Source organism: Emydura macquarii, unplaced genomic scaffold (genome assembly GCF_026122565.2).
Source record: "Emydura macquarii macquarii isolate MOO-44397 ecotype Brisbane River unplaced genomic scaffold, CSIRO-AGI_Emac_v2 contig_450, whole genome shotgun sequence".
NCBI lineage: Eukaryota > Metazoa > Chordata > Testudines > Chelidae > Emydura > Emydura macquarii.
In genome coordinates, this window is record NW_027130587.1 from 10,724,848 (window position 1) to 10,752,698 (window position 27,851).

The 27,851-nt window shown below is 45.6% G+C and overlaps 1 protein-coding gene across 1 annotated transcript; it reads left to right on the forward strand.

Moving 5' to 3' along the window:
* The first annotated feature begins 143 nt into the window (after positions 1-143).
* SLC13A5 (solute carrier family 13 member 5) lies at positions 144-27,687 on the forward strand. The gene is made up of 12 exons (XM_067537988.1): positions 144-273; positions 2,717-2,845; positions 4,400-4,536; positions 6,407-6,621; positions 8,892-9,063; positions 11,158-11,280; positions 12,029-12,241; positions 14,368-14,489; positions 15,492-15,610; positions 16,953-17,114; positions 20,711-20,848; positions 22,043-27,687. The coding sequence occupies exons 1-12, from the start codon at positions 166-168 to the stop codon at positions 22,169-22,171; spliced, it is 1,767 nt and encodes a 588-aa protein (XP_067394089.1). The 5' UTR covers positions 144-165; the 3' UTR covers positions 22,172-27,687.
* The last annotated feature ends 164 nt before the right edge of the window (positions 27,688-27,851 follow it).

Here is a 27,851-nt window from a genome sequence, read left to right on the forward strand (position 1 = left end):
GGGGCGCGGTGCCCGGCGGGGCGGGCGAGGCGAGGCGGCGGGCGCGGGGCGGGGGTGTGTGTGTGGCGGGGGGGGGGGAGAGGCCGGCCGGCCGGCTCCTATTTAAAGCCCCCGCCGCCCAGCAGCCCAGTCACTCTCGCTCCGCTGCCCTCCCTCGCCGCGCCCATGGCCCCGCCGTGCCCGCGGAGACCCCTGCTCCAGTTCAAGTCCTGCACCGTCCTCTTCTTCACGCCGCTGCTGCTGCTGGCGCTGCCGCTGCTGGTGCCCACCGCGGTGAGCGGGGCGCGGGGCGCTGCCCCCTGCGGGGCCGGGGGGGCGGGGGGTGTCTCTGCACGGGCCCCGCGCTGCCCAAGGGGATGCTGGAGACTAGCGCTGAGCCCCTCCTGCCTCGGGATCAGCAGAGCTCTGGGTGGGTCCTTGCCAACGACCCCCCCCCCCCCAAGCAACCCAGGGGCGGCCCGGGAGCTCGGCTCCGGCCAGGACCGCAGCCCAGCTGGGACCCGCTTCTCAGAAGCGTTCAGCCGTCAGCATCAGTGGCCGAGAGCTCTGCTGAATCCCCCTGGCCCCCAGCAGCGAGCCCCTCTGGTCATCTGCGGCCAGGGTGTCCGCCCGGGCCGGGCCAGCCTGCCCGCAGGCTACCTCGCTGCCCCCGGAGCGCTGCAGCGTTTCATTCCGCTCACCGGGGCAGGACAATGCTGGGATTTCTGCCCAGAAACCTGGCCAGTGATTTACTGAAGTCCTTAAGTACTTAAGTAAATCCCATCCATTGATTCCTACAATTCCCCGGGGGGTGAAAGGGGGATTGTTTTTTTTACCTTTCTGAAATGTACTTCCTCCTTGGGTGACCACCTTAGTAAACGAAGGACCAGATTAGGATCACTTGGAGGGTAACCTTACATGCTTCTTTTTTTTTTTTTTTTTTAAATGTCCCAGGCTATAGTCCTAGGCAGTAAAAGTTACAAGTAAAAAAGTTGACAGAAGGAGCCTCTGCAGTAGAATGAATGGAGACACAAACTGGTTATACACTGGTTAATGCCGGGATCTGAGTCACTCCACAGACTCAGACACGCCATTTTCACCTGCGAAGTGTTACAACTTGGATACCAAGTTTTTGGTCCACAAAGACATTGTTTCAAGTTTTAGGCCCATGCGTTTAGGTTTTGTCAGAAGCATTCTCCTTGTCTAGTGGTTAGAGTAGGGGACTGAGAGTCAGGACTTTCGGCTTTACTGCTGACTGTGTTGCCATCTTCGTGTCTCAGTTTCCCCATCTGTAAAACGGGCATAACACAAAGGCATGTTATGAGGTTTGAGATTTGTAAAGCGCTTTGAGATCCTCCCATGAAAAGCTATGTAGGTGCACACCATTATTGTGAGAGGGTGCAGAGAGAAGTTAACACATTGTGCTTGACGATTCAGTGCTGGGTCATGCCAGTTGTACACTGGTGTAACATGCTTTCAGTGGAATTATGCCAGTGCAAAGCTGGGGTAAAAATGCCGAGGATCAGGCCTTTTTCTTTTTTGGTCTCTTTGGCAAAATCTGAAATCCATGTTTGCAGCAAATATTCTAGTCTGGCATAGCTTTTAGGGTCTGTTCTAATAATAATGTTACCTACATTTCTCGGTACATCTTAAATTTCAGAAAAACCTCAGGCATGTTTGTAAACTAAAATGCCACGCCTTTTGGTTTACCTGTCTAATAACAGACCTGCTTTTAGGTCAGTTCAAGAGACTCCAGTGGAAGAGGAAAGCGTATGAGTTGAGAGGGGGAACAGGGACTCTGCTGATGTGGTTTAAAGATTCAAACCTCTAGATAGACGGCAAATATTGTCGGATCAATGTCAAAGCTTGCAATAGGGTTGTGGTGTGCAAGAGTAGCAATACAGACTTCAGTTTGAGAAGTTTATAATTATAAAATGTATAATTTAATGAGAGTCTAGTAATGCATTTTGTACCTTTTGAGTGTTCAGAAGAAACATTGTGTAATCTTTCTAGGAGATTACGGGGTTGCTTAACAGTCCATTAGAATTCCCATCAATGATCACTTTCACAACTCCTCTCCAATAGGACAGATTGTTATGTTTTCTGCCCCTTGTTCAAAGAAGCAAAATCAACATTCTACAGACGTTAGTGTTAATCATGACCATATTTTTCTAACCTTTTCTAGTGCTTGTTTTCCAGTTTTCTAAACTGGACTGTGCTTGAATTGGCTGTATCTGTAGGAGTTAAGCATTGTTGTCTTTTTGAACTTACAGTAAATAATTTACTGGATGTTGTAAATAACAGTGCTTCTAGTCTATTGTGAGATTTGTTAAAGAATAATATTCTCCTTCAGGCCCTCAGAGCTGGAGCCAATTAACTCCAATGGGGAGTTGCAGGTATTCAGCACACTCAGGATCAGGTCCAAAATTCATTTCTGGGGTGAAATCCATCAAGGTCCATGGTAAAACTCCCATTGACTTCAATGAAGCCAGGATATCATTTCTGATGAGTACTTTTCTGCCTTTAAAATTTATCAGATTGCACCAGCTGTGTGCCTGAGAACATTTTCTTGGGGAAGAAGATAACAAAACTCCTATTAAAAAGCTCTTTTCCCTCCTCTAAGGGGCCACTTAATTTAGAGTGCTGCCATTTATATCCTGGGATCTATTGGGGCATCATGTGTATTCAGCTGCACACTTGATTTCCTGTGCTTAAACCTTTGTTTGCTTGTATGCAGGAGGCCAAATGTGGCTATGTTATCATCCTCATGGCCGTGTACTGGTGCACAGAGGTTATCCCCTTGGCTCTCACAGCTCTCCTGCCTGCTATTTTATTTCCTATGTTAGGAATCCTGGAGTCTAAAAAGGTAAGAACTGATGCTAGGTCAGCATAGATTGAAGCATAAACTTCAGGGGAGCAGACCTGCATATTCAAGTGCACCAATGTTTCTGTGCATATCACATTCAATGAGTTGCTTTTCATCATGAAAAAAACCCTGAACAGATCATCTTGTGTGGTGACCCTAAATTCTGGTGCAGCTAAGGATCTGGTTTGGTTTCATCTCCGCACCTGTTTTATTGAGAAGTTTGAGCTAGAGTGAGACTTTAACAGCCCAATCCTAGGAGCAGGTTTTTAAAATGACATTCTAGCTATCGTATGCAGCGTTGTTGTGGCTATGTTGGTCCCAGGATATTGGAGATACAAGGTGGGTGAGGTAATATCTTTTATTGGACAACTTTGGCTGGTGAGAGAGACAAGCTTTTGAGCCACACAGTGCTCTGTGGAAACAGAAGCACATAGAGATTAAATGACTTGCCCTAGGTCGCAGGAAGTCTCTGGCGGAGCCTAGAGCAGAACCCAGGCCTCCTGAGCTGGGACACAGCGCCCTGTTCCCTGGACACACCACCTTTTTAGAACAAGGTCTACTGGTGTTTGTAAGAAATGTTGCCCTCATAGTGAAAAAGGTGTGCTTCTGGGCTCATATTGACATCTCACGCCTCAACTTCCATCCCCCTAAACCTCTTTCACATGCCAGCCTCGAAATACAGCAAACAAATTTAACAGAAAAAGTCTGCAGGTGCAGAAAGATATAAAGCCAACTACCTGGTGTTTATACAGAAATGGCAACGTGCGTAACACAAAGTGTTGATTGTGTCCTTCTTTAGTAGCTGTTCCAAATACTACTGTTGCCACCCATGGAATTACTCGTTCAGTGGTAGAGGTCTGTGCTTTGGTGCTGAAACTCCTGAGTTCAGACTTCTGAAAAGCCAAGGGATCATTTCAAAAGTGACTCCCAATCAGGGACTCATTCTTTGGGAGATCTCAGATGCTTGGGAAAAACTTCTTTTAGCAGGAGATGTATGTAACATGCTGCCAAAGTGTGCTGTGTCCTCCTTTAGTAGCTGATTTTTATACAGGATAACAGCCTACTACTTTTGCCAGCTAATGGGCTTACGGCTTGGGCTGGAGTGGTGGAAGTCTGTGTTTTGGTTCTGAAAGTGAAGGATTCAGTCCCTGTTGGTGACCTATTAGGGGTGAGATTATGGGCTGATTTTCAGAGGTGGCATGTGATCATCTGGGGCTTAGCAGCTCTGAGAATCAGACAGCATACATGCAATGCTTCTTATAGTACACAGCGGCAGTTATTATTCATATTTCACTAGCATCTAGTGGCCCCAACCAACGGGGGCCCTTTTTCACTAGGCTCTGTACAAACTGGGTAAGAGAGAAGTCCCTGCCCAAAGCAGCTCAGCATCTAAATAGACAGACACAGACATTTAACTGAGGAAAGGTATACGGCTTGCTCCTGCTCCGATTAAAGGCAACAGGAGTGGAATAAGGGACAGACTGCTTCGGCTGTTGACCAATCCAGCCACCCCCTTGTGAATCAGACACTGACGGGCAGTTCTTCTCCTTGCAGGTGTGTATGCAGTACTTGAAGGACACCAACATGCTGTTTGTCGGGGGGCTGGTTGTGGCAGTGGCCGTGGAACACTGGAATTTGCACAAACGCATTGCACTGAGGGTCCTGCTGATCGTCGGCGTGAAGCCTCCACTGTAAGAGGCCCTGTTACCCCTGCCTTCCTGTCTGTCTGGGATCAGGAGCAACCAAGCTTAGCAGAAGCATCGTCAGATGTCAGGAGAATAGGGGGAGAGCGTGAGAACCGAGCCGCACAGCATGAAAGCTACAAAAGCCTCGGTCGTAGGGCTTCCAGAGGTTGCGTACGCCTGCGGGAATGATGCAATGTTTGAAAGCCCAGGAGAGCTGCAGGGGAAGATGCTCATGATTCAGGTTCCATTGGAGTCAATGGGAGTCTTTGTGTTGAATTGACAAGAGCTGGGTTCTGTTCTGTTCTAATCTACGGAGATTCTTAGACTAGTCTCTGTGTAGGCCCCTAGAGCCTTGATCAGTGTGGGGTTAAGCCCGCACGCTGGGCGTTTGTGTTTCCCATTTGGTGCCACGGTGTCCTTGGATCGGCCGTTCAGTTCCTGTTTGAATCTGCGTCTTTGGGCAGTCAGAGTAAAACCACCACAGGGAATAAACTACAAGTCTCCTCTAGGTACAGCCTGGGCCTGAACCAGACCCAATCCCACCCTGAGGAGATCAAGTCATTTTCCAACCCATGAACCCGAGTCAGTGCCGCCAATTCTGCCTCCTGCCCATGGTCAGCAGAGGGGTGGTCGCACGCCCTGCTCCTGCTGACCACCACCTGCGGCGGTGCTGGGGGTGCCACAGAGTAAGAGGTGCAGCGGCTCCTCGGCTCACGTGGCGGCTAAGAGGAGAAGGTCCGACCGCCGCGTCAACCCCACGGGCAGGAGGAGGCGAGCCGACCCAAAAGGGCCCAGGTGTTTTCCCACCTGACCTGACCCAGACCTGACACTGGTAGTCAGGTCCCTGCGGGTTCAGGTCATGAAGGACTCTAGAACAGACCTTGAAAGTCTGAGGCTGAATGACCTGATGGTCTGTTACAGCTCAGATCCTGCCCAGCTCCCACCCCCTTGGCTCGTCAGTCCCATAGAAGTGCTGCGAAGGGGAGGCAGGCAATGGAGAGAGCTCCCTAGGAGGACTGTGCCCAAGCTGCAGGTTGAGGAGCAGTCTTCCAGGGCGGTTCCTTCTTCATCTCCACAGATGGGGCAGATGGCAAGTGCAGGACAAGGACATGTCCAATGGGACCACAGCTAATGGACAGCATGAGAGGAGGGCAGGGGTAGCAGTCCCTAAGCCATGGGCAGTAATGGTGGCTGTAAAGTGGCTACAGTGGTGCTGCTCAGTTCAGGGGGCTGCAGGGAGGGTTTTATTCTCCTGAGCCCAGCAGAGATCATCTGTGCAAAGCCCTTGGCTCAGGGCACCAGGATTTGGTCCCAGTAATCAGTGTAACCATGATGCTGAGATCCCTGTCGCCATTTTCATTAATGCCATTAGCAGAGTGGAAACCGTGAAGTGGGGCCCGTTCTGTGGCTCATTCACTCTGGAGCTGATGTTAGTGAGGGAGCGGCAAACACCACAGCTTCTCCATCCACAGCCCGAGACGAGCTCACCGTCTCGGAGAGTGCAATTGTCCAGATTTCCAACAATAATCCGAGGAGAGGAAGGCAACCTCAATTCTGCTTCACTGTCACGAAATGGCTTTTTTTATGCTGCCTAAATCATAGGTGCTTCCAGCTAGGGCTTTAAATGACAGCGTAGCTATTCACGGGGAGGTGTGTGAGGCTAACTACTCTGCGGGTGTGTCTCCAGTGAAAGCAATGGAGCCGCACCAGCAAAAAATGTGCCAGTGGTTTCCTTTCCCGGAACTGGTAGTACAGCAGGTAGTACAAGGGTGGGGCCTGCTGCACGGGATTGCCTGGAAGTAGGTTACACTGGCTGGAAAGCCCAGCAAAGCTTTTATGGTTTTTTCCTTCCTTCCCCATACTTCTCTATGTGCAGCCTGATGCTGGGCTTCATGGGAGTCACCGCCTTCTTGTCCATGTGGATAAGCAACACAGCCACTACCGCGATGATGGTCCCCATTGTCCAGGCTGTCTTGGATCAGATGAACAACACGGAGCAGGACCTGACGATTACGGATCAACCTACTGGGCAAATGAATTCGGCAATGGAGCTGGAGGACAAGAATGCAATGGGCCTGGTGTCCGTGCAGGGTAAGGAGCGGCCGAGCAGGCCCAGTCGGAGTCTGTTTCGATTGCTGTATAAAAGCTTAATTCAGGGCCCGTTGACTTCACTGAAAAGACTCTTATTCACCTCCCTGGGCTTTGGATCAGGCCCTAAGAAAGCAGAAGCGCTCTTATCTGGAAGGGAATTAATTAATTAATCTGGAATTAAATACACGAAGGCCCAGGTTTTCACAAATGGCCTCCAGTTCTGGGTGCCTCCTACCTTTGGGTGCTCAGCTCTCAACACCTGGGACTTCATTTTCAACTGGGCCAAGCACGCGCAGCTGCCCTGGAACTCAGTGGGTGTGCAGAGCCTCTGAAAATCCCAGCCCAGGGGTAACATTTGCAAAAGCACTTAAATGACATAGGAGTCTGAGTCCCATTTTCAAAAGTGACTTGGGCACTAAGGGTCAATGGGGTTTAGGCGCCTACGTCACTGAGGCACTTGTGAAAATTGTGCCCACTCTCTTTTCGTTTTGTCCTTGATCAGTGGCTGTTCCTTTATTGAGCAAGTTGCGGGGGAGGGGGAGAAGCGAGTAAATAACGAAAAGCTGATCGTGCATTGACTGAGCAGGAGCTGCCGCTTCTCAATGAAGCTACGCTGGTATTTGCACCTCCATGAAATGTGTTCTCGCCCTCGTGGGGATTTCTCTGCCTCCGCACCTTTGACCATCTCTTTCTATGTATTTGGGGAATTTCTAAGACCCTGATCCTGCAATAGGCAGGATTTTTAGAACCCCCCACCCTGACTGAGTCCTAATGACTTCACAGGCACAGGGGACCACCAATGCAGAGCTCACTGTAGGATCAGGGCACCTCAGGCGAGGAAGAACAGTCTACCTTAGGGGTAGGACACTAGACTGTGACTCAAGAGACCTGAATTTAATGAATCAGAAATTACTGGACCCAGATTCTCTGTGTGACCTTGGGTAAGTCACTTAATCTCCTCTGTGCTCCTCATCTGTAAAATGGGGTTAGTACCTCCCTGCCTCACCGGGCAGTTGGGAGAGTAAAAGCCATGAATGATTGTGAGGTGCCCAGATATTGTGGTGATGCAGGACGTATAAATGCCTACACAGATTTCACTTGGTCATGTGGTGCTTTGTAATAACCCTGCCTATTTCTAACGTCAGAGCTGTTGTAGCAACAACAGGTTTTCTTTTTGTATTCAGTAATACATTATTTAATCATGGGTAATCAATACAAAACATGCTAGCCCTCTACTGTGGGGTCAGTTGCTCTCAGTTTCCATGGTGATTTTACCCAGTCCAACAACATAATGTGTGTTTCCAGATTAGGCCCTCTTCCAAAAGAAGCAACAGGACAGACACTATATTACTGGAGCAAATACAGACCTGATGTAAGCTGACGTAACTCCATTGATTTTAATGGTTATACCAGGAATGAATTTAATCCTATGTTTTCTCTGGCTTTATTGGAAGCCTCCAATGGCAGCTTGTGGGTTGCTGCCTCGCTATTTGAATAGCACCATCACTGTAGTATCTTAGCACTCACAAAAGCTAATGATTTACCTCACAACTTCGCTCGGTGGTAGGGAAGATTTTTTTTATCCTCATTACATGGAACAGGAAACAGAGGCACAGGGGGTATGTCTACACTGCATTGTAAAGCCAGGTCAGTGTGACCTGGACTTGTGGATGTGTGTTTCCAAGCCCATGCTTGAGTATCCACGCTGCATTGTAAATCTAGGTTTAAAATTACTGGACCCAGGACCCATTCTTCACTGCGCAAACCTTCTGACTCTGGTCTGCGGCTTGACCTGTGTCCACACTGTAGAATGACAGGACTTGGACCAGAGTCACAGTGGGTCTTGGCCTCTGACCTACCCCCATTAGCAGGGTTTTAGGAGGTGGGTCCTAAGCATTTGCCGACCTGAGTCACATTGATTTGTGTGTGGACAGAAGGGGGATTTGGGCTCAAACCTAAGTTGGAGCCCAGACTACTATACAGTGTAGACATACCCAGAGAAGCAAAGCAACTTGCCCAAGCTCACACAGAAAGTCTGCAGCGGAACCAGGAATCAAACCCATATTTCTAGAGTCCCAAGTCAGTGCTAGAGCCACAAGACCATCCTCCCTTCTTTGATTAGAAGATGATATGAGGACATAATCAACATCGTTTTGCATTAATCAAAATAAGAAGCATAGATAAATTGCAGCACCAAGACTGCTACCCCTGTTCTGTGCTTTCCGGCTCCATTGAGTTACTAAAGGCAAGTTAATATTTGTTGTCTCCAGTCATAAGTAATGGACGCATTCCTGATGAACCTAAAGCTCCCGGTGATAGGGAAGTGAAGAAACGCATCAGTAAGGGGATGACACTGTGTGTGTGCTATGCTGCTAGTATTGGAGGAACCGCAACACTCACTGGAACAGGGCCAAACCTGGTTTTGAAAGGCCAGATGAATCAGTAAGTTGTTCTTGCCATTTCTCTTTAAGCTTCTTAAGTGATCTCACTCTGCTTTTGGACCAGCACAACTGAGAGTCTTAGTTAGTGGCTGCTGATGTTGGTTTTAAGAGCTACCTGTGTGAATGTCCTAATGAATCCTGTATATGACGTGCTTTGCCTCACTTTCTGCTCCAGCACAAGTGGGTAGCTTGATATCTAAATCAACGTTTCACAGTCTGTCATTGTGGCCCAGTGGGGGTATTGTACTGTACGCTGCATTGTAAACCCAGGTCCAGGGTAACCAGATGACAAGTGTGAAAAATGGGGACAGGGGATGAGGGGTAATAGGTGCCTATATAAGAAAAAGCCCTGAATATTGGGACTGTTTCTATAAAATCGGGACAACTAGTCACCCTTCCAAGGTCTGTGGGACTCAGGTTTGTGGCCCTGATGTTTCCAAGTCTTTGCACTGCATTGTAAAGCTGAGCTTGCAGTTCCTGCACCCAGGTCTCACAGCCGTGCTAATGCATCCATGCTCCTCTGTGCAGACCTTCTGACTCAGGTCCACACTGCAAAATGACAGGGCTTGGACCCAAGACACAATGGGACTCGTGCTCTGACCTACCACCCCTGCAGGGTCGTAGGACCTGGGTCCTGAGTGCTTGCTGACCCAAGTCACACTGATTTGTGTGTGCACAAGAGGGGGATTTGAGGTCCAAGCTGAGTCAGAGCCTATGCTTCATGTGCAGTTTAGACATACCCTGGGAGTCTTTGGAGTGTTTGCTGGTGGAATGCAGAGAACATTGGTCAGATGGTGCTGGCTCCTCCTCCTCCTTTCCATCGGTAACTGAACAAATGGGAGGGGCAAATGCAATGAGAAACAGGAGGAGACTGGGATGAACTCTTTTCACAGTGGACAAAACACAATAAAAACAGCTAAAAATACAGTAAAGACTTCCACAGTATGACTTCTCCATGTAAGTAGTTGCTGTAGAAGCCACAGGGATGTTATTGAAGAGGAGAGGAGGAATCTACAAGACACTTTTTTTTCTGTTAAGGTGTGGTCTTGACTATGGAATAGTTTAGGAACCCCTGATCTTAATGCTATAATCTCTGTAAGGGAAATTCCATTAGACTCCACAGCAATCCTTCATCTGATTTCTGCTGGAGAGCCAGTAGCCAGCAGTCAGTAGACCAAGAGGTTTCAAAAACCCACCTGGCCAAAATGGAACCAGTTGAAACCAGTTGAAAATGTGCAACTGCTATTTACTCTAGCGTCCCATTCACAATTGACTGTGAATGCAAAATTCCGGGCAAAAAGTTAGAGGCTGTTTTTAAAAATGTGTCCTAATGCTTTAGAAACTAAGAGCCAAACCTAGCTCCCATCAAAGTGAATGGAAGTTTTGTTATTGGTTTCAGTACAAGCAGAATCGTGTCCTGAATTCCTATCTTCTTGCAGATCCCCTTAGTTCTAAAGAGTTGGGGGAAGGCAATGCTTAAAACAGAGGCGGTTGAACAGACTTGTTGCAAGCAGAATATTGCCCAAAGTTTTTGATAGGGTACTAGTGAGTCTTTGAACTGGGCATATATCATATGGGTCCAAAATAGTCAAACACAAGCAGAGACAACCTGTGCCTGCCGATTGGGGGGGGCAGAGTGAGGTCAGTCAGCTTCAGCTGTGTTACTGATCATGCGCAATACAAGCCAAGCAATACAAGTCATCTCCCTCCCCCACGTGTCACCTCTGAACACGAGTTATTTGGCTCAATAAATGGGTACCTGGATGAAATGTAATGGACTGTGATCTACAGGAATTCAGACTAGATGATCTAATGGCCCCTTTTAGCCTTAAACTCTATGAATTATGAAAAACAGCAACAATTCATGTAAAACATTCGGTAAAGAACATTGACAAATTCCGTCAGGCTTTTAAAGTACAATTTGAAGTCCATGAGAGACTTTCCATTGACTTCAATTGGCTTTGGATGAGGCCCTTGCGGTGGAGCAACGGGTAAGCCTTGAGGGTCATGTATCATTCCCGTTCGCACGTACTGAAGGGAGAATATACTCAAATGGTTTGAGGCTGGTACAGAAACCATTGTTTTCTCTCTTCAGATTGTTCCCCCAAAATGGCGATATCTTGAATTTTGCTTCCTGGTTTGGATTTGCATTTCCTAATATGATTCTGATGTTGATGTTATCTTGGTTTTGGCTCCAGTTTTCATTCATGGGGTTCAAGTAAGTATTAAATTATTATGTTATGGGCCAGATTCTCAGCAGGTGTAAATCAGCTGTGAGTCTGGCCCTCTCAGTTTGTCTTGTATTATCAGGAACATGTTCCTGAGACTACATGATGCCTAGGTGTACAATCTGGAAGCAAAGTACTGTATAGACAAGGAATGATGTATGTCACATAACCTTGTATCTTAGTAGGAATGTCATATATGTACACCCATCTGTGGTGAGATTGAACTGTGCTGATTACAACCACATTTGTAATTAGTGTTTGTTTTCCATAGAACCTAGAGGCCCCAACTGAGATTGAGGCCCCATTGTGCCAAGCACTAAACAGACACTTAGTGAGAGACAGTCTCTACTTCAAAGAGTTTGTAATCTAACTAGACAAGACAGACAAAGGGTGGAAGGGGAAACTGAGGCACAGAGAGGTGAAATGATTTGACCAAGATCACACAGTAGATCAGTGGCAGGGCCGAGAATAGAATCTAGCTCTCCTGACTCCCAGTGCAGTGCAGTGCCCTACCCCCCAGACCACGCATCTCAGCAGGAGATGGTAACCAGTGGCAGCTATGTGCAAAGGCTAAGACAGGAGTTATTCCATTTTATAGCACGCTGCAGCCATTCTAGGTGGTAGCTAACATGGTTCTGCGCCCCACATGGAGAGTGTCAGTGGATTCACTGGTAATTTTCTCTTGCAAGCAAATATTTACAACTTTCTTATTCTTTTTTTTTTTTTTTTTTTTTTAAGTTTCAGAAAAACCTGGGGCTGTGGGATGGAAAGAACTGACAAAGAGAAAGCCACTCTCAATGTGCTTAAGGCAGAGCACCGGAAACTGGGCCCCATCTCCTTTGCTGAAATCAATGTCCTCATGCTCTTCTGTCTTTTGATTCTTCTGTGGTTTAGCAGAGACCCAGGCTTCATTCCTGGCTGGGCCACTTTCCTCTTCAATAAAGATGAAGAGTAAGTTTGAATCCTGCAGTGTTTTGACTGACGTAGCAATACTTTCTTTGGCTCTGCTCCTGTTGGATACTTAGGGGGCATTTAATTCCGATCCTGTCTCAAGTCACCAATGGAAGTTGTTTGATGGCTCTGATCCTAGTTCTCATTTGTTGCACATCACCAAACCACCAGATAATTGACAATCTCTGCTTTAAAGAGGACCCGTGACTGGCAAATCTAGCAAGGGTGCTGCAGGCTTGGATTGGCACAGTCAATGAGAGGGATTTTTATGAGTTAAGATCAGGTTTGACAACATTTTAATATGCAGTATTGTCATCTGCAATGGAGAATCTATCCAGCACTCACAAGGAAATTGACTCAGTGATTTGAAAGGCTTCTCCTCTTACTCCTATGCTCCTAATATTGCACACAAGTTTTAAGGGAAACAATCATTTCTTGCCACAACCCCGCCTATGCTGCAGTGTTTGAATTCATTTGACTTGAATTCATTTGGCTGTTGAGGTCTCTTTACTCATATCACATGCACCAGTATCACCTGCAACCTGATGTTTATGATGATGATGATTTGTCACCAGCAGCTGCTTTATTTTGCTTTATTATTATTATTATTATTATTATTTTATTTGTATTGTGGTAATGCCTAGGAGTTCCAGTCACCTCACTGTGCTCGGTGCTGCACAAACAAACAGAACAAAAAGACTGTCCCTGCCCCAAAGAACGTACAGTTTAAGTTCACAGTTCCAGTCTCCAGAGACTGGTGTTTACGATTCTTTTTGTGCACTTGAATCCTTTCTGCATAACTAACTACACTAAATAAAATATGTGCATAAGTGAGACTCTTTCCTTTGAAATGTGAAGAAAAAATGTTAAATATCGATGCCCTGGTTTATGTTTTGAGGACTTTAGTATTTGCTGTTGTGTAACATTTTCAAAAGCACGTAAGTGACTCTGAAACCTAAGTCCATTTCCAAAAGTGACTTGGGACCTCCTGGCTTAGGAGCCGAAAGGTATGTCTACACTGCCACCGGAGGTGTGGTTGCACCTTGGGTAGACAGACTCGCACTAGCTTTACTCGAACTAGTTTGGGTACTGATAGCAATGAAGCTACAATAGTTTGGACTCAGGTGCAGGTGAGCTGCTGGAGTGATGGCTCCTGCCATGTGATACAGTCTGAAGCTCATGCTGCTGCAGCTTCACAACTATTAAAGCCGGCTCGGGTCTACATGTGTCGCAATCACACCTCTGAGTGCGGTGCAGACATACACTAAGGGCTTGTCTTCACATACAGTGCTAGCAGCTGAAGCGCTTTAGTGAAGAGGCTACTCTGCTGACGGGAGAGCTTCTGCTGTTGCGTAGTTAATCCACCTCCCTGAGAGGCAGTAGCTATGTGGATGGAAGCAGCTCCCCTGTCGACATAGCGCTGTCTACACCGGGGATTAAGTCAGTATCACTACATCACTCGGGGTGTGGATTTGTCACACCTTTGAGTGACGTAGTTATACCATTCTAAGTCTGTCATGTAGACCTGGCCTGAGTCCCATTGACTTTCAATGAGACTTAGATTCAGCCACTCTGGGAAATGGGACTTAAGATCCTCTAGCCACTTACTCTGTAAAGAAAATATTTTCAAAGGGCCTAAATCTAACCCGGGTTTTGTTCCTGGTGTTCATTCACCCTTTGACCTTTGGCAAGTTAATTAGCACTCTGTGCCTCCGTTTCCCCTGGATACAATGGGTATAATAAAACTTCCCTACTTCACCGAGGTGTGGTAGAGAAGACACTTTGAGATCTTTCAATGGAAGGCACCACGCATTGCAAAGTGACATTAAGTAAGGGGATACAGATGTGGCTATGTGGAATTTTGCTAGTCTGGATATCAGAATGTGGAATATCAGGGTACGGAATGTTGTTAAATTCTTAAAGACAATTTAGAGAGAATGTACAGACAAAAGTAAATAGGACTTACAGGTTATTATGTACAGTGCTGGGACTATGGTGTGTGTATACTGTACGGATGCCAGGTATTGGGACAATGTTACACATGCTGGAGGGGTGCCATGTATTGGAACAATGGTGTACTATGTTCTAAACTGCCCTCTTCTTTGTTTTTTTGGTTTTTTTTTTAGGTACGTTACTGATGCCACCGTAGCTCTCTTTGTTGCACTACTACTGTTCATAGTTCCTGCCACTAAACCCAAATTCAACTGCTGTAGTCGAAACAGCTTTAACCCTGAACAGAACGAAGAAGGTAATGGAAAGAGAAATTGACAATGTTGATGCTTGACTTGGAGCTTTTCCCCTGCCAGCCTGGCTTGGTGATTCTGTGGTGAGATCACAACTCACCTTGCTGAGACGGTAAAGCCATTCCTCAGATCCAGCTGGCAGTGCTGGAAGAAGCACTTCTTTGTGATTTAGGGCTTGTCTACAGGACCCCTTAGCATGCAGCAAGCTGGGGTGTAAATATAGCCCAGGTCAGCATGCTGCACGCTAAGTGTCTGTGCAGACCCTGCTGCCACACACTAAAAGTTCTCTAATGCACTCCTGTTTCAAAGCAGGGTCGATCCGAGCGTACTGCGAAACCTTCAGCATGTGTCCCCAGGGTCCATGCAGACAGTTAGTGTGCAGAAGGCTAGTGCACGGCAAATTCACACCCCAGCTTTCTACGAACTAAGGCTATGTCTACTCTGACAGTGGCAAAGTTGCCGCCGTCAGATCGACTTATCTGGATCGACTGATCAGTCAATGAAGACCCGCTCAGTCGATCCAGAAGTCGATGTACTAAAACCACCTTCTCAAGTGGCGTAGCGCTGCGTCGGCGGGAGTGCAGTTCCCGTCGGCGCAGTGCAGTGAAGACGGCACGCAGAAGAGAAGCACAGAAGTCGATGGGAGTTACGCAAGTTCTTTGCGTACTTTGCGTAACTCCTGTCGACTGCCACTGAATCGCCGAGGTAAGTGTAGACCAAGCCTAAAACAATCCCATAGTGTGTGCAGTCCCTGGAGCTAATCCGACTTCTCGGTTGCTGCTGGCACATGGCCATAATCCTTGTGTATCCCTGTGCACCTGAAATGGGCAGTTTTCTCACAAGCATGCCTGTGTGGACTATCACTGGCACTGTGTGTCATTGGCTTGTAATGCTTCCTTTGCACTGGGGTAGTAGCTACAGCGAGTCCCCTCCCAGTGTCCAGCCTAGAACAAAGTCATCGTCTTCATCTTCTCACAGCATTCTGTGCTCTGCTTTTATCTTTTTAGTGATGAAAGAATCCTTTTTCCCAGCCCCGTTGCTAGACTGGAAGGTGGTTCAGAGGAAGATGCCCTGGAACATTGTGCTGCTGCTAGGAGGAGGATTTGCCTTGGCCAGTGGAAGCGATGTATGTCCTGACCTCTAGCTGCCATTGAGTCTAGGAGCGATCTTTCTGCTCTGCTTTTTTGGTTCCTTATTTGTAGTCATGGGCCCAAACCCAACCTGCAGCTGAACAGTGGCCTGAACAGCTTAGCAGCTCAGCCCTTTCTCTATTTATTAGTATGATTGCTCTCTGGCTGGGATGGGCGTGCCTCCGGGATTGGTCTCCAAGAGTTCAAATGCTTTACTCAAGCTTCTCCAAAACACCTGAGCCTCCAGAATCTGCAAAATTGACTGACTGAAAACCTTCCTTGAAGTTTTCTTAGCTGGAAATAACAGGAGAGCAGCATTTTTTGTTGTATGTTGTCACCCCAGTTCTACCCCTGGCCAGAAAACAGAAGTGCAGTAATGTATCTAAGAGTGTCAGAGCTGTTTTGGGTTTCTTTAGAAAGGCTACAAAATCCTCAAACACTTACTGAAGGGATTAGGAAGAAACTCTCTCTACGGACAGGTTATCAGAATCATCCACTAGGAGGTTTCTTGAACCTTCCTTTGAAGCGTCTGGTAGTGATTACCATCAGAGATAGGACATAGGACTCACTGGACCTTTGCTCTGATCCATCGTTCCTAACTGCAGAAAGGTACAATTCAGCTCTAGAAATAGACAAGGGTTTGCAAGAATCCTGACTCCATTTAAACCATTTCATTCATCGCTGTTGAGATGCATCTGAATCAAAACCCCAGATCCCCCAGACTGCCAAGCTCTGGGGAAGTTCACATCCAGATCCAAACTTTGCGGCTGGGCGGTTGTTAAATAGTGGGCTAAACCAAAGCTCTGGATTGGAACTTTCCCCAGACTTTGGATCTGGATCCAAACTATGGTGGTTTTGGAGTGTATAGCAGAAAGCTTTGTAAGCCAATGGCGTTATTCTCTGATAGAATTCATGGAGGAAAACACAATCAATTAAATATCTTCAGAAGCCTTAGCAATTCTTTCAATGATTCCTGTGAGCAATTCATTAAATGCTTGCAGTTGTGTGGCTTCTTTGGTCTCTGGTATAACTCAGTATTATGCTTTGACTTGGCAAAAATATACCAGAGTATATTGACCAGAGTGAGAGAAAATAAAGCTAACTTACTTTCCAGCTGGCAGGAAATCTCCTTTGTGATGATGATTTTTTAGGAAAGGTCACAACACTTGTTCTTTAAATGACCCGGTTTGTTTACTCTCCAATGATCTAACCACTAATGTCAATGGCCTATTTTCCTATGTGTGTCTGGATGTGGCAATATATTACATACAGCATGAGCTGCAGTGGAGGGTGTAGAAGTTCTGTGTCTCACTGAAATGCACCTCTTGATCTTGTCAGGCTTCTGGTCTGTCGAAATGGCTGGGTGATCAGATGACCCCACTGCACACTGTTCCACCCTGGGCCATTGCAGTGATCCTTTCACTTGTTATTGCTGTCTTCACCGAATGCACCAGTAATGTAGCTACGGCCACCCTCTTCCTACCTGTGTTTGCATCACTGGTAAGTTTTCTCTTATGGGGTTTTTCACGCTGCCGATCTGGAAAATGGACTTAAAAGTCACAGAAAAATTGATTGTCTTTAAAAATAGAGCAATGCAACGTTTACTGCCATCTGTGGTGTGTATACTATAAGGCAAGGGAGTTTATATGCAAATAGGGTTATTCCAGGAAGCAAATAGCAATCAACCCATCAGATGGCAAAGCTGGCTCTAGTGCTGGCAATGAAGGCCAGACTTACAGCCCTGGAGTCCTCTATCTGCCACAGGACGGGTATCACACTGGCAATGGCACTGCAGACTTCCCCCACAGTGCCCTGCCAATGTGCATCAACCTTGAGGGCCCCACTCCTGGAATGATGGAGTAATCCTCTCCTGAGACTGCCATCAGGAGGCTGGTTATTCCCAGCTACGCTGTGTGACGTGGGCACTTGTCCACTGGAAAGTGAACTGAGCCACCAATTCATTTAGCATAGGCCACCGAACCAGTCAGCTGGCAAGGACTTCTGGTCACTTGGGCCTGGAGGTTAAAAGATCTATGTTGGATCCTCCCCCCGCTCACTCCCGAACTAGCCAGTCCCCACCAAAAACATTTCACTTCTTTAGTCTCTCATTTGGAAGAGCATCATTGAAGTCAATGGACTCTAAGCACAAGCTTAAAATTAAGCATGAGTAAAGTACTTAACCTTGTGCATATGCCTAAGTCACATTGAAGCCAATAGGGATAGACTTATGCACATGCTTAAGTGCTTTTCTGCCTTAAAGAGGGGCACGTTTAGTACCGAGTTCTTGGTTTTCCCATTGCCTGCACCTTGCGTAGTTATCTACCCTACTGCAAAGTGAGTACAAAATGGGTATAAAACCCCACCAATCTGAGTTTAACGTTTTACTCCCATTTTGCACAGGTGTAAATTATGAACCAAGGTGCAGGGCAGTGGGGGAATTGAGCCTTGAATGTATAGAGTTGGTGAAACACTTTAGGATCCCTTGGGATGGCAAATGCTGTATACATGTAAAATGTTATTTTTCTCTGTTGTGACAATCTTCCTGCAGGGCTCCAAATTTTTTTTTCTCCTAGATTTTTGTTCTCCTTGGTTAAAATCCAGCACTCTTCATTCATTTCCTTGGATGTTTCAGCCATCTCTGTTCTTTCGTCTAGAGCCCTGAAGACAAGAGCATCCTTAAAAGGCTCATTGTCCCATTTCTGCAGAGTAAATCGGAACATCTTTAAACCCCAGGAAGACACATAAAGAGAGGAACAAAAATGGTCACAGGCTTTTTTTGAGCGGAGTTGGCAGCAGAGCACAGATGAGACTAGATAGCTTTTTCTTTATTTGTAAAGAATGGACAATTTTTATTTTAGTCCTTTGCTTTCAAGTAAAATTATCCTGAGCCAGGCTGCTTAGTTGGCAGTGACTTAAATTGACATTGAAGTTCTGCAGACTGGAGAATCCCACAAAACGGGCATCATGTTTAAAAGTTTTGCTCCGTGAGCCTAGTAATTATAGTCAAGTCCCTGTGTTGCTCTGACAAACCGTCCCAAAGTGCTGTCAGAGATCAAATAAAAGAACTCCATATAAATTTGACCAGAACCCCAAATTATACCATGCAGGGGGAAAAAGCAGCAAGCATCCTTTTTAAGTGTTACTCTGCAGCCAAAAGAAAATTGTGAAGTGACATAGACCAGCCATATAGCAAGCAGCATTTAGGAGAAAAATCTCCTTGCGTGGGAATGTAGAAGGTAATGTAACCTTTCTGGTGTTGGCAGCTCCGTAAATACAAAACTAGAGAGAATACCTAGAGGACAGAGCCATTGTATATGTTTAATTTAGAAGAGGTGGACAGTAGTAAAATAAGAATGGAAAACCAGCATGAAAAAGACTGACTCGTCAAATACATAAACAGCTTTTACAGATGCAACAGATATTAAATGATGACGATGGGGCTCTTTAGTTGAATGCAATTTCAGGACAACAAGACTATACACCATGTGGAACAGGCCTGTAAAAAATTCAGATAGAGTCAGATTCAATGTATAATGAAGTAAGAATGATATTTGGCTCTTTGGAAGTCTGTGAACTCTGTGAAGCTACACTGATTTATACCAGTTGAGGCTCTAGACCTCAGACCTTCTTCCCAAAACTCACAGGGGGGTTGTGAGGATAAATACATGCTAAGGGCTGTCATCAATTGTCCTCCATATCCACTGAAGGTAGAACAAGAACTAATGGGCTTAATCTGCAGCAAGTGAGATTTAGGTTAGATATTAGGAAAAGCTTTCTGACTATAAGAGTATAGCTATAAGATCCGGAACAGGGAGGTTGTGGAATCCCCATCACAGGAGGTTTTTAAGAGTATGGACAAACACTTGTTAGAGATGGTCTAGGTTTACTTGGTCCTGCCTCAGTGCAGGGGCCTGGACTAGATGACTTCTCAAGGTCCCTTCCAGCCCTACATCCCTATGATTCTGTGACTGTGAGGCACTCAGATACTACACTCATGAGGGCCATATAAGTACCTAAGATATACAGTTCCAGAGGGGTAGCCGTGTTAGTCGGTATACAGCAAAAACAACGAGAGTCCTGTAGCACCTTAAAGACTAACAAATTTCTGTGGGAATAAGCTTTCGTGGGCTGGGTTGCAGCCCATGAAAGCTTCTGCCCGCAGAAATGTGTTAGTCTTTAAGGTGCTACAGGACTCTCATTTTTTTTAAGATCTACAAATAGATCATCTTCAAAGTGCTTTGAAAACATTATGGAGCCAAATTCTGCCCTCAGATATGCATGTGCAGCTGTCTTTGGCTTGGATGGGTATTGGGTGCCCACACTTGATGGCAAAATGTATTATTATTGTAGTGCTGGGACTATGTGTCCCAGTCGTGGAATCTGGTCCCATTGTGCTAGGTGCTGTACAAACACAGAAACAGAAAATGTAGTCTTAATATTTTACCCTAATCCTCATAAATACCCTGTGAGGTAAAGTGTTTGTGGTATCCCAATTTTACAGATAGGGAACTGAGACAGAGTTGTTGAGGGCCTGATTTTCTGGTGAGCACCTAGAGCTCCCGTGACTCGCGCTGAAGTTGTGGGTGCTCAGCAGGTCTGATAATCAGGCCTTCAGGGTGGGATTTTCAGTGCTGGCCTAAAACCACTCCCATTGAAGCCACTGGTGAAATGCCCATTGCCTTCAATGGGAACTGAGCTAGGCCAGTGCTGAGCTCTCCAGAAAATCCCTCTCCAAATGGCTTGCTCAAGGAAACCGAGTCCATGCCAGATCTGGGATTAGAACTGAAGACTTCCAAGCAGTTAGTTTTGGGTTCAAACCACTAACCCATATCCCTCTGTCTGGAAATAGAATGGAAGCCTTGACCAATGTCAATAACATGCAGTGTTCAACATGCAGGTCTGGTTAGAATGAACTTTCTGTTTAGTGAAGCCATCCTTTGCGATGCAAGGACTCCAGTGTATCGTGAATTTACTTTTTGGAAGTGACTTACACGGGGGATGAACTGACCTGCTGCGTCTGTGGGATCTCACCGGCTTTCTGCCTGCTTCTTTGTCTGAACATTGCTAACGTTACATCTGTTCTATTTTTTCCCCAGTCGCAATCAATCGAGGTCAATCCCTTGTACATCATGATCCCTTGTACTCTCAGTGCCTCTTTCGCTTTCATGCTACCTGTGGCGACACCTCCAAATGCAATAGTGTTTTCCTACGGTCACCTCCATGTTTTGGACATGGTAAGATGATGATTACTATGCTTTGGTATTTTGCCCATGCTTTGCATTACCCTCATCTGTAAATATCCTGGATGTAGCTTAGTTTTATAGTCCGGCATTTCCAAAGTTCCCTGGGCTGTCGAGCTACATGTAAGCAACCTCAGCATCTAAAGCTACTGCCCCATTTTGTGGTCACATTTTGATAGAAACTCATACTTAAAAAGCAGTGGCATTTCACTCCAAGTAATTGCCACGCAGGATAAAATTGCTGATTCTGCAATCTGTCATTTGTCTCTGATACATACAGGGTCAAATTGTGCACGCTCACTGCAACCTTGTTGTCTTCAGTGTGTTTGCATCAGCATAGCTGGAGGCCTGACCCTGTCCCATTGTAGCCAATAGCAAAACATCCTACTGAACATGAGTAAGACCCTGATCCTGCAACTGATGGGGTGCAGGTGAAGTGCTGCACCCTGCAGAGCCATACTGAAGTCAGCGGGGTTCTCTGGAGTCCACCCATATGCTGGATTCGTGTCTAATCTGCACCGATGTCATGGCGCCTCCATAAACTCTCGAGTGTAGAGAGCTCTCCTGTCAGCTTAGTTACTTCAACCCCTGTAAAAAGTGGTAGCTATGTCGGCGGGAGAAGCTCTCCCACCAACATAGCGCTGTCCACACCGGTGCTTAAATCGACATAAATCATGTCACTCGGGGTGGCTAATTCACACCCCTGAGCGACAAATTTATGTCGACGTTAGCTGTACTGTAGCCATAGCCTCAGTGTGGCAGAATCTGGCTCTTAGCCAATAAAAGCATCTTGTTTGACAGATAAGATGGATGAGTCAATATCTTTTATTGGACCGACTTCTGTTGGTGAGAGAGAGAAGCTTTTGAGCTGGTCCAGTAAAAGCTATTACTTCAGTCGCCTTGTCTCTCTATTATCCTGGGACCTCTGCTGCATACAACAATGGAAGATATCTTCTTTGACCGTCTTTCAAGATTCCAAACTAATTACATTAAGAGTTTGCACCATGTTTCATGGCCGTTCCATTTAAGTAAGAACACAGAGCAGCAAGCGCAATGGTTATTTCCCTGCTTTAAGATGAAATCAGGCACCCAACTTCACATTTCTTCATTGTGTTTATGGTAATGGGTTCTGGCCAGTCTTTCGAGACTCACTGTGCTGGTGTTTTGTTTTATGTTTTTTCCCTCCAGGCTAAATCAGGAATAGTGATGAACATCATTGGAGTCCTCTGCGTCACTTTGGCCATCAATAGCTGGGGACGTCCCATGTTCGGCTTGGACACCTACCCATTCTGGGCCAATGCCACTGCTGGAAAGTGAGCAGAAAAGAATTGATCAGAAAACCCAAAGGAACCCTAGCACTGTTTCCTCATTGCCCCAGGTCCTGTCTAGAGCCTTATCAGCCCCTCGAATGCTGTGTTAGGACGAATGCAACATTCCGAGGTCTAAATTTCAGGTCCGGCACAAACCAACTCATTCCAGTCACAACTGAGCCATAAGTGCTGCTTCCGTACAAATGCCTGAGGAGCTGTGTCCGTGTCACGCCTGTGATCTCTGTGTGTCTCCAAGCAAGATGGGAATGTACCTCAAGATTTTATTTAACTTTATTAAATGGAAGAGAGGCTGCTCTGCAAAACAATGGATTGAACTTTCATGTAACAAGTGTGCACTTGGAAATCATTAGCATCAGACACTGCATACAGTCCGAGGCCTGCAGTTCATTAACGTTCTCCGATGTCCATAAGTCAGCAATTGCACTGAGTGTCACTTGCAGGCTAATGCAGGAATGGTTCATTTAGACTGGGCTCAGCAATGGGGTGAGAACTATTCCTTCCAATACAGAGCCAGCAATGTTCTCCGAGGCCTTGTCTTCGCTCCCAAATCCTTGCATGTTAGCACACATCTGTGAAGAGTCCGGTTTACTAATACCAGGCTGGTTGACCATGTCAGGCAAGGCTGAATCATGGTCAGCTTCGTGTTGGTGCCAGGTGCACTCAGAATTATGCATGGTTTCAACAGAACAAGATGGGCAGCACAATTTCCAGGTGTAGTCAGATCTCCCAGATTAACCTCTTAGGTGCCTTCCAGCAGGGTGTTAGTTAACTCTTTAATTCTGGGGTGAAGACAAGGCCTGAAAGACTGGCTTTTAAGTGGGAACATACTTCTAACTTGTATCACAGTGTAGCAATAACCAGAGAGTGAATTTAAAGTTATTTATGAGTTAAGTCCTGAAATCCTTGCTCATGGTTTCCTGCAGGACTGAGCCCACAGGCTCCCAATGGCAGTTTTGTCTGACTAAAGTCCTGTGTGTAAAGTGTTTTGTAGTCCCTGGTTTATAACTGGAATAGCACTATGATTTCTCTCAATTTTCCTGAAGCAGCTGGGGCAGACAGCCACAGAGATATCTGGCCATACTTCTGTGCCAGTGTCATGGGGAAGGTTTTAATTTAGTATTTGGAGACTAAATTAATGGAAGCCATGGTCTAGTGGAATGACCAGAGGGCTGGATGCCAGGCACCTCCTGAGTTTTGTCCCCACACTCATTATGTGGCCTTGACCAAATCACTTAACTGCTCTGTGCCTCAGTTTCCCCAGCTGCAAAATGAGGATAATGATACTTACCTACCTCACAGGGGTGTTGTGAGGCTTAAGAGCCCAAATCCTGCAGCCCTGGCAGATCAGCAAGGGCTTCAGGATTTGGACCCTGAGTCAATATATGTTAAATGTTGTTGTTGTTTTTAATGACTGTCTTTATAAAATTGAAGATATAATTAATTATTGCTTTGCCTTTAAAAGCATGGAAAATATTTATCTACAAAAACCTCTGGTGCAGGAGCAAGAGGCATTTCCTGAAGGGAAAACAGTTTAATAATGATTTAAATTCATTGTCCTTTGAGCACCCTCAACCCCATTGACTACAGTGAGAGTTACACTTGGCCTCTCCCGTAAGGTTGCCAACCCTTCAGGATTGTCCTGTAGTTTCCAGGAATTAACAATTAATCTTTAATTAAAGACCATGTCGTGTGATGAAACCTCCAGGAATACGTCCAACCACAATTGGCAACCCTAATCTCAGGCTTAAAACAGGAGAGTCTGTAGTGTGGCCAAGGGCCCAATGCAACCTAGGTGGGTCCTCTCCCTGTAACTGCAGGGTGAGGACAAAGCAGATTAGCCATGGGGTTTTGTGGCTGGTGAACTTCACCTAACAAGCAATATCTGCCAATCTATTAAGGAAGATCCGAGCCCAAGCAAGAAATGTTATGGTTGTGGGCATCTGATCAACACTTGGCTAAATAGATATGCAAATTCAATGAAATCAATGGGTGTTAGGTGGTTTTGTAAATCCCAACAGGCACCTATCTGCATCTTTAGGTTCCTAAATACCTTTGTAAATCTGGCACAGTGTGCCTGCCCTAAGACACTGATTGCCCTCCGCTCCCAGTGACTTCACAAAAGTTGGTCCAAGGACCTTTTTGCTGGCGAGTAACTCACAATTCTCATTTTTGACTGGTGGGACCAGAGCTGGGTGAGATTTTTCCAGTCAATTTGGCAACACCAAAACTTATAGCAGGTTTGTTTCAACATTTTCAAAATGAAACATTTCAATTTTTCCATTTTAAATGACTTTTCCTTTCAAAACTTTCCTTCCTTTTTATTTAAAAAAATAAAATAAAATTGAAAAGTGTTTAAAAATGGTCAAAATCAAAACCAAACATTTCCTTCCACCTGGAAAATTTTTTTTCACAACTTTTCAAAATTGCCAGCAAACTGAAAACAATCATTTATTCATCCCACTCTGGTTGGGATGTGAAATCTGGTAGCACTAGGGTGCTTGGGCTAGTTCTTAGTTTTCCTGACTAGACTAATTTGATTAAAAAAATTTCCTCTGAAATGTAGGTTTCTGGGAATGGCTTAACTTAGACTACGTCTACACGACAAATCTTATAGTGGCACAACTGTACCACTGCAGTTGTGTCACTGTAAGGTCTCCCATGTAGCTACTCTATGCTGACAGGAGAGAGCTCTCCCACCGGCATAATTAAACCACTCCCAATGTGCGGCGGTGACTATGTTGGTGGGAGAGCATCTTATGTTTGTCAGGGGTGTGTTTTTACACCCCCGACCAACAAAAGTTTTACTGACAAAAGAGCTAGTATAGACAAAGCCCAAGTCATCCCCCAGCTCTGTGTGCAGGAGGAATGAGCTGGGGGGAATTTTCCTAAGCAGAGGAAATGAAGCTGTTACTTGAGTTCTCTCATCTCAGTCAGGAGATCTTTTTCCTGTATTGCTGCAGAAATGGAAATTAAACTTTATTTTCCTATGTGGGCATGTAAAATGTTTTATTATCTGGGAAAGAAGAGCATTGAGTCCTCTTCATACATGTCATGGTCTTGTAAATATCCACTCTTTCTTTATCACTTCCCTATGATTGACTTGTATTTAACTTAAATGGGAAAGTCACAGGATGTGAAACCTGCAAGATAACAAGTGGGTGAACTTCATCTTCTTTCAAGCACTGAGTGTTTTTCTTATCACCCAACACAGGGCGTGAGTCTCAATTGCCTTACACTATATGTTGGTGTCACGACACTGAAATCAGTGGAGGTAAATGTAGTGGAGAATCAGCTCCAGGGATGATCTTCTGGTTGGTGGGAAAAGGGCAGAAGAGTAATTTCAGGTCTCGCCCAGACTAGGATTTCAAGGTGTGCTGTTAGAACATGTTAGATAACACCCACTGAAAAGCAAGTGTAGATAAAGCAGTGTAGACTTTCAGACAGGCTAAAGTGGTCAAGTTAAACCCTAGATCCAAGATGTGGTTTAAAACGAGAGGAATCACCTCAGACGGGTGAGTAATCTTAATTGTTAATGCTAACCTTAGATGAATGCTTTTCAGACTGTCCAGTGCATATGTCAAGGCTGCCCCTCTGCCTTGGGCAGCAAAATTAGTGGCTGATAATCCAAGCTGACACTAATCTGAGCGGCCATGTGGGAAAGGAATTTTTATTTAGTGCCCTTCCGGCATCCGTATTTGTGCTGAGTAGTACCTTGCTCCACAAAAAAATGCCATTCATTTCAATGAGACTACCCGTGGAGTAAAGTATTATCTAATCCAGAATCTGGCCTTTAAGGAAAAACTAGTCTTGTACAATGTCTCCATTGTAATAGGCACAAACAGATTTTTCTTCAGCATCAAGCATGTATGTCATCTTGTGCCAGTGCCTTGAGTAAACGTCTATTTTTTTGGCAATGCATGGAGAATTGCACTTGGTGTATGTCAGTGCTAGGTTATGTCCCCTCCAGCATTTCTGGGTACAAGTTGTTATAGAAATCCATGCTGAGAATGTTTCTTCTTATTCCTTCTTAAAATGTTAATGTTTTAGATCAAGTGCTGCAATAGGAATCGATGGCCTTATGTTTCCGGTTGCTGTGCTGGTACAGAAATCAGCCTTTCCCTACAGTGGGCTACTAGCTTGAAATGTTTGCCAGTGGCACCAGCAGAGGATGCAGAAGGAACTGCATTCAGATGTGGCAGCATCAGGGTTTTCAGCCTGAACGGGCTGTGCAGATGGAGAGTAGTTCTCATGCCTGGGCTAGAACACCAACCAGTTCTTGTTTACCACGTGCTGACTGAGCGTGATTCTTTGGGGCTCAGCGCGATGTCAGATGCCCAACTGGCATTAAACTTTAGCTCTTCCTTCTCAGGAGCAAATCCAGTGCGCTCTTGTTTGAAATCCATCTTGTAGTACAGCCTTGGCCCTACCCTGCTTTTACGCTCATGGAGCTTCAGTAGTTCAAGGTTCTTTTTCCTGGATATTGAGCACCTAATGTTGCTTCCTGTTGTCTAGGAGATCAGTGGGGTGTTTTGGTGTGGAACTCCCGAATGGGAGTGGAAGTCTGCAAAAGTCCCAAAGGTACAGGACTATGCTTGCTATCATATAGGGCTTGCTCCTGCAAACAGTTATCTCTAGGTGAATAGGGATTCCCATACAGTCCTACTGACTTCAGTCAGACTCTGTGTGGAAGTGACCATATATGGTGTGCAGGATGGGACGGTTAGTTAGCAACTGAGCATTCAACTCACAGGAGAATCTATAAAGGAAGGGAAAACATCTTTCCTGGTTGGGTGGTTGTTGTTTGTTTAGAGCTAGGGAAAGGAGCAGGACAATTTTTCTGTCTTTCCCCCTGCAAATAAATCACTGTAGAAGATGCGCAAGTGAGAAAACAGCATTCCAGTAGAAACAGATCTGAGTGTAATGTGGATTCAGATCTGCATCTGGTTTCCCATCAAAAAAGAGAAGAATTATTTGGCTATAGAGCTAGGCTTGAGCCATGAGCTTTGGATGAAATTCTACAGCCTGTGTTATGCAGGAAGTCAGACTAAATCACCGCTGAGGATCTGGCCCCAAAAGAATCTATGAATCCAGAGCTGGACCAAACTTTGGTAGGTTCAGATCTTGTGTTATGGCTCAGGCTCTTCTCTGTTCTAAAGAGTGAAACCTCAGACTATGGTGAAAGCATTTGCTAAAGGATTTTTGCATCAGGGTTTGAGAGTGGGAATCAATCGAGGGGGAAAAAGCCTGCTGAACTGGTTCTAATGTAAATGCAAGAACAAATCCTAAAATCAAACTACCCAGAGTGTGTGTCTTTTGTTTAAAACAATTGCAGACAAGCTGCATCTTTCACAGACTGACTGCTGGTTTTTGAACACTCGTGTTCACTATGAAAGAGGAGTACAATAGCAAATCCTTGGTGTTAGGGCTGCACTGTCAGTTCCATAAAGGTGGCAGATTGTTTTGTAATGTACTCTACTGTGTGTAAATAAACATGTGACTTTCCTCTATTGTTCAGTCTGGTCTGTACCATTGTGGCATCTTTATGTATTAGAACAATCCAATCTCTAATTACTGGACAAAGGCCACTCCTGCAGCTACTACTATCACACATCAGCAGAGCAATAGCACCAACTTGCTTGAGAGATTGAAAACTCTCCTATGGTATC